At 39.5% G+C, this 7531-nt stretch overlaps 1 protein-coding gene across 1 annotated transcript in view; it reads right to left on the reverse strand.

Moving 5' to 3' along the window:
- The window catches only part of LOC131682597 (titin), a 29438-nt gene extending 26108 nt beyond the window's left edge, over positions 1-3330 (reverse strand). Inside the window, exons 1-3 of the mRNA XM_058964204.1 lie at positions 936-3330; positions 717-869; positions 544-653 (exon numbers count right to left, since the gene is read on the reverse strand). Of these exons, the coding sequence (XP_058820187.1) occupies positions 544-653; positions 717-869; positions 936-2789 (2117 nt within the window). The 5' untranslated portion in view covers positions 2790-3330. The remainder of the gene's footprint in view (positions 1-543; positions 654-716; positions 870-935) is intronic.
- Between the last annotated feature and the right edge of the window lie 4201 nt (positions 3331-7531).

Here is a 7531-nt window from a genome sequence, read left to right on the forward strand (position 1 = left end):
TAAATAACTTTGGGGCAAAAATAATCCCCCACTTTTCACATTTCCGAACATACCATTGGTATTCATTTCCGCTTTCATTAATTATAACATGATTATAACCAGCTGATAGTAGAAGCCGGTAAATCATCGAATCACGAATGAACAAAACAACAAAAAGAAACTGCATAACGGAATCCGCTCAAATTCACGCTTAGCTAACAGAGATCCAAAGAATTAGATGAACCACCGATCTCTCGCAATGGAATAAGCCCCGCGAATAAACAAAACAAACCAAGGAAACCGGATTGATGACGACACGCCACCGGTGATGTCATTTCGCTATATACATTTAGATGGCATACATGCCTACTAACAGGGCGACGTACGAACGCGATCTCAATTGACCATCTATGGAAGGTATTTACTGGAGAGTTAGCTTTTTTTCTGTCTGCCACTTGGTATGGAGATATTTATTATAACCATGTATTGAATGCGGTATTGGCGTGGTCGTTGAAGAACGTGGGCGAATAGTTTTCATCATAAATGAAATTTATCATCACTTACCCACAGGTACAGATCTCACAGATGCACTGTTCTTGAATTATTTTGTCCTTTTGCTCCTTAACTTTGCTCAAATTTCGTTGGTCGCTTATTTCTTTGACAATGATTTTGTCCTGAAACAAAAATTATCATAGCAGGTTACTCAATGTCGTTGACTCAAGCAACTGCATACTTACAACTGTGTCAACAGAGTGATATTTTTTTACCCTTTCTGACTCGTCTAGAGCTGTTCGTCCGCTACTCTCCTCAAGGTAGCTGATTTTTTCCAGTACATCTGTGTGTTTTTTCTGATCTACCGTCTTCCACTGTTTAGTTTTTGCATCATACACCTATGCATTCAATAGAACCAATTGAAAATCATCGTTTGACCAACAATTGATATTTGTATGACCTACCTTTGTTAGTTGGATCGTCGTTGTAATATTTGTCAGTTCGGGACGTTCGACTTCAAGCTCGTGTACGATCTCCTCCGGAATAGACACGGTAATATCTCTTTCCAGGATCGTTTTCTGGTCTACCAATTCCCAACGTTTCGACTTCGGATTAAACAGTTTGGCTTCGAAAGATGTTTTCGTGACATTCGTTACGTCATCCTCAATACCCTGTATAACTTCATTCTTGGAAACGACTTTTTCATCAATCAAATTGAGACGTTTCACCTTTTCATCATAGGTCTTGCGTTTCAGTATAGAAGAGTTGGACTCTCGCTGTTCGTAGTGATCGGTCACTTGTTTGCGCGATTTTTCACTCTCATCCAGTTGTGAAAAGTGCGAAGAATTTTCATACGTTTTCATATTTTCCGTGTGTTGCTCCCTAGATGACACATCTTGGCTGGACTCCGTGACCAATTGTGTGCTTTGGATCGTGTTCGTCAGGGAGTCATGCGCCGACGAAATACTTGCGATAGTGTGAGCGGAAGCATTCTTGGACAACATGTTCGCTTGTGATGCTGATTCTTGGAGCTTGTAGTTCTCCAGAGTGGTGGAATCGATTATGGCACTAGTCGCGGCTGTGTTACTTTTATTGGACAAAGAACTTTTTTGTTCAACAGAAGACGACACGTACGCAGACGAGCTGGTGTCTCGGAGGGAACTACGTTGAGCTGTTTGTTGCGTGGATGAGCTCATCAGCTCACTGCCACCACTGGAGTGGAATGATGACGAAGTGAATCCTTGGGCAGTTTTGGCTGACGACTTTGTGCTAGTTATTTTGTTCCCGGCAGAGTCATAGGTTACTTCGGTTGTCGGAGCGATTTTCTCCGAAATAGAGTAACTCTGACTGTCGGAGAAATGGTTCCCATTGTCTGAACTATTACCATGGAATGTACTTGATTGGAGCACAGAGTTATGACCTAAGTTCTGCGAGTGGCGTATGTGTGCCGTTTCAGAGTCTTTCAATTGAACATCAGACTTTATCATATTGGCTTCGGAATTATCTGCACGGAATGCAGCAGAGTTGGTGGAAGTTTTTGATGATAATATTTGAGAAGATGATACGTTGCTTGATTTCATGGACTGATGGCTGGAATGTTGGACTTGCGAAGAACTTAATTCACTTATATTTTTTTCACTGTTCAATATATTCGTTTTCGACAACTGCTTAATAGCACTGCTGCTTGCAGCTCTGGAGCTAGTGGCATGGTCATGCTCCGTCTTGCTACTTTTTATATTCTTTTCGACACTTGAACCATACGAAACGATCTCACTGGTTTTACTTTTTATGGAATCTTGAATGTCTGATATTGCTGCTTTGGCAACTTCATCGAAATTGGTCAAGGCCGCGCGGAGTTCCTTGTCACTTTTGATACTATCGCTATTTTGTTGAACGGTTGAGATACGTTTTGTGGAGTCAACCGTGTCACTGGCAATGTATTTAATTTCTTGAATTATATTATCAATTTGCTTTGAGCCAATTTGAGTTGCACTTTTAGTTTCACTGAACTGTTCACCCTTGCTTACACACTTGTCAGTACTACTTGACTTTATTTCACTGATATCTTGAGATTTTGATTGACTACCATCCACTATTGTTTCCACTACAGTTTTACTAGACGAGCTTGATGCAGCAGACTTATGCATATTACTGCTGCTGCTTGTGGTACTAGTGCTGCTGTTAGTATGCATTGATGAGCTCTGTTGAACAATATCGGACGCCGTTGCTGCACTAGAAATATTGACCGATGCTTTTTCGGAATCGATTAAACTCTGGCTTTTCAACTTTGCCTGCTTGTCTCGTTTGTTTAGACCCATCTTGAGAAAATTTATGCTAATGCATTCAATCAATTCACATTTACACTGAACGTATTCTTCAATTGATCACTTAAGTTTGAACATTTAATATCACATGCTACTCCTTGCTATGTCGAAGCCACTTGCGGCACTTTATAGATTTATATTATTTGCCACTTCCACTTTTTGCAGCCTTTCCACCCACGACACGTTTGCTTATAAACCACGATGAGGTAATCCACCAGAAAAGTATCACTTATTTTTGCTGCTCAGTGCACTACTAGTTATGCGAGTTGTCAGGGCAAGTCCGGAGAGAGATCACTTGTTCACAGTTTCACGTTTCCGACGTAACTAAGCGGAGTTTTAAAAATTCATTCAATTAAATATCATCGCGAACGACGAGTGTCCCGCGAAGGTCTTTTCAATTGAAGCTGAGCGAACTGAGAGAAATCGCATCCAACCGAGTGGGATTCATACACCTACGTCCAGATATACCCACCAGGGTGTAGCGGCCTATTACCGAAATGATTGGCACAGCGCCAGCGTATAACATGCGTTCAACTGCCAAAGCCGGCGACACTGACTAAACTAAACTGTCCGAGATGGTGCTCTCTGCTCGTGCGGAACGGACAGCGGCTGTGCTGGACCAGCACGCCGCGAATGAACTCGTCATTTAGTAGCGCTTGTTCTCACCTCTCTCACATGAATTAAATTGCGGGACTTGGATTGTTCACCGTCAGGTCTCGTGTAAACATCCCGCCGAGAGTCGTTTAATTTTGCGCATTTCAACTTGTACTTACAACCGAGCTTCCTGCTATTAGTTTAGCAGTTAAGTGAAAACTCTCTATAACAAGTTTAAACTGTAGGTCATCAGTACCTTGGAACTTCGATCGCAGCCTATAGAATGCATATGAAACTGTTCTATAAATAGATGCTGGCGTAAGTAAATGGCTCATCCGCGCGTAGGTTTAACTCTTAATCAGAACAACTGCCTAATGAAAATATGATTTTGTTACCCAAAACCGCAGTATAGTCCAAGTTTATAAACCGGCAGAGAATCAACCAGTGAAACACTTCGCTATGTATGCGTCACTCGAAACTATCAAAAACTGGCTTTGCGATCTACCAATATGGTGATGTGGACGATCGGTTGGAGCTGTTCGTCCTACGTAAAAATGTGATACCTATACGACAAACGTCGTTCGTTGGTTTGCCGGTTATAGACATATGCGCCGCCGCAGTCACCGATAATTTTTATCGCGATAGGTCGGCAGCGTGCCGTCGGAACTTTTTTTTCCTCGGCCGATAGTTCGCCAACTCGAAAATATCGCATTGCTTTTACCAAAACAAGAGATACTAAATTGGTGTTTCGGATTTTTTATTTAAATTGGGATTAGTTTAGAACTGAATGGACATACATAAGAATGTCTTTCACACTTAATTTTTTCTGTCGAATCTCAGCTTTTTTCGGATCATATGCCTAAATCTCAACAGCTGAGATCTCATTGAAAGTGACGTTTCATAGCTGATACTCGGAAAATATTTCACCGAAAATCAGCTAACAAATCTCACTTTACTGAGATATCAGTTTCCAATTCTGTTGATTACACAGCTGTTAGGAAATTGCCGAGCCGAATTGAGTGTGTTTGTTGTTGTTTAGCTGCTGAGATATGGGTATTTTAGTCAAAACACAACATGTTTTAATCAAGTTTCAAACAATACAACCGCGCTGTATGTGTATAGAAGGAATAGCGAAATTAGTCTAAATAATGTCGCAATAAATAGTGATCCGGCCCATTACGCAGATAAGATTAGCTTTTCTAGGCAATACTCCCACGATCGGCTGTGTGGAGTTGAAATTGCTTTTGTTTAGAAAACATAGGATACTCTCGGTAGCCGGCTACCATGAGTTTAAAAAGAACCAAACGCTAAACAAGATCTTCTTTTTCGAGCGATCGTGTTCTCGAAAACTAACTGAACTACTACCTAATAAACTATGATTTACAGGTCGCATCGCTTGCTTGTAGCGAATCCTACACCCTATTCCCTTCCAAACCACCAACTCCGCGACACCTATAGAAGAGTCTGATGAACCTTCTGTATAAGATTCCTCATTTTATTCAAACGATCACCGGGTAAAATCAGCACCGACACGATAGAAACCACGAAAAAAATCGTCGCGTGATTGAATATTATTAAAAAATATAAGCAGTGCTCCTTATAGCCGGCTATCCGGAGTTCAAGTTGGATATTTTGCTAATCGTATTAATACAACAAATGATAATTTTCCCAGATTCTCGGCAGCCGGCTGCCCAGAGCAATTACTACATGATAACGCTATTGGTACACTTACTAACAACTCTCCCCTTCCCGTGATACATGTGGAGATGCAGAGAATTCCTCGGTCTCCAGTAGCAACATGTATCGGACTAACATTCTTACCTTTCCCACGACGTGGCCGGCGTCGGTATTGATCAGCATGCAGGGATCAGAATAGATTGTACAATGTGGCTCATCATGTTAATGTTGTTGTTCCAATGAACATTTTGCAACCTAATTTGGTTCTGGTCAATAACGGAGTAGAAACTACGGGCGATCTCTTATGCTTATACAACCGCGCCGTATGTATATAAATAATAGTATAGTGTAACTGAACATACCTTTCCAACAAGCCATAGATCGTCTAAATCCGTTCACGAACGAAGAAGATATTAAACATTTAATATTTTTCTCACTTATTAATTTGATTAATTTGATCAAATGATACATTTTTCAGTAACGTACGATAAGATTATTCCCTCTAACAAAATCATCGAAACAAAATATAAACCACATTCTGAACATGTTCAGCATGTACTGGCAATGATTATTTCGTCATTCAACGTACCTTTTGTGGACACAAATTCAAATTGAAAATTATACAACTTTCATGCATCGTTTCAATCTGTTCAAACAATTCCTTGTATATTAAGAAAATCAACCAACTTCAACTGAACTGATCACTTTTTTAGAAACTGTGATTATTTTTGTCCAATAACTTATTTAAAAAATCTGAGATTTTGATTGCTAACTATTTAATTTCGACTATTTTCCCGAAAAAGTTCGATAAAAGTCGGTCGTATCCTTCCAGGCAATTTGGTTTTCTTATGAGACAGCACATCGGGTCATAAAATCACCTGCAGATATGCAATTTACACATCATTTGGAGCGTTATTTTTTATTTCGATACTCATATTTTGCTGATCAAAGTTACCCCCGAAAACAACGAATTAAAATTTACAACAAATTTATTTTATTTTTATAGTAAAACGAAATAAATTACCAAACGATTTGGACGTTTTCAATCTATGGGTACCAGTACTTGTTTTAAAAATGCAAACAGTCTACCTGATTTGAAGAAAGTTATTCGCAAAACTGTAGAAAAATTGATCAATGTTCCCCCGTTTTACGGTAAGTCGAAAAAGCAATCAATGTGAGTTGAGACAAGTATCCAATTATTTAAAATAAAATCAAAAATCAACGTTGCACAGAGGAGTAACTGGGTTTGAATCCTGGCCAAAATTATTTATTGTGTGAACTAAAATAGACAATAATTAGTTTTTGGTACCATTTGGCATCTATCGACCTACCAGTGCAGATGTTAACTTTCGATATCCTTTCGAATATTAGTATTTTCTAGGTGATCTTTGTGAATACATTTATTTCAGTTGCATAAATAGTTGGTCTGTGGAAAAGGGAGAAGTAAAGGTACGCTTGAGCAGATATACATAGAGATACATTTTTCCAAACAAAGTAGTTGCCCTACAGCAATTTGGCGTACCTCAAATTAGTAAAATATCGATATTTTAAAATCGATCTTTGCCGGATATTGCCGTATAATGTAACTTTTTGGCTTTCTCATATGAAGAAAGGCTATGCAATCACTCCAAAAATCGATTTTCAAACCGAGGGCCGAGTGTTATATCCCATTCGAATCAGTTCATCGAGATCGCAAAATGTCTGTGTGTATGTATGTGTGTGTGTGTCAAATAATGCCACTCAATTTTTTCAGAGATGGCTGAACCGATTTGCACAAAGTTAGTTTCAAATGAACGGTATAACGCTCCCATAAGACGTTATTGAATTTTTAGTTGATCGGACTTCCGGTTCCGGAGTTACGGGTTCAAGAGTGTGGTCACACAGCAAATTCCCATATAAACTGGTAACCCTATGATGTCCAAAAGATGTAATACATATTCAAGTCCGTTCAACATTGCTTGGATTTGCGGGTCTAGATCACTAATGACCAGTTAAAATAGTTTTTACCACATTGGTCACCTTTGACGGATCTTGGTGCCCCCTGGGAACTCGCCAAGTTCCCGAGCTAATGTCACACCTATTTACCAGCAAACTCTTAACCGATATTTACAAACATGATTTCAAATGAAATATATAATACTCCCATTGACTGCTATTGAATTTCATTCAGTTCTGACTTTTGGTTCCGGAGTTACAGGTTGGTAATTGCAGTCACATAGGAATTTCTCATATAAACCGGTACAATCGTAATATTTCATAGGTTTAAAATCTATTGAAATGTACATCAATTTACTTCAATTCGCAGGCCTAGAATACTGATGGCGAATCAAAAATTATTGGAGTGTATTGTCCACTACAGATACTAATACACCTCGAAACACTCAGCTTTCGGAGGGACTGCTCTCGAGCCCTGTTCTCGGACTCGCTCTCTGCCAGAGTGGGTTGCCCTACAATCCTTGGACGTC

Source organism: Topomyia yanbarensis, chromosome 2 (genome assembly GCF_030247195.1).
Source record: "Topomyia yanbarensis strain Yona2022 chromosome 2, ASM3024719v1, whole genome shotgun sequence".
Lineage (NCBI taxonomy): Eukaryota > Metazoa > Arthropoda > Insecta > Diptera > Culicidae > Topomyia > Topomyia yanbarensis.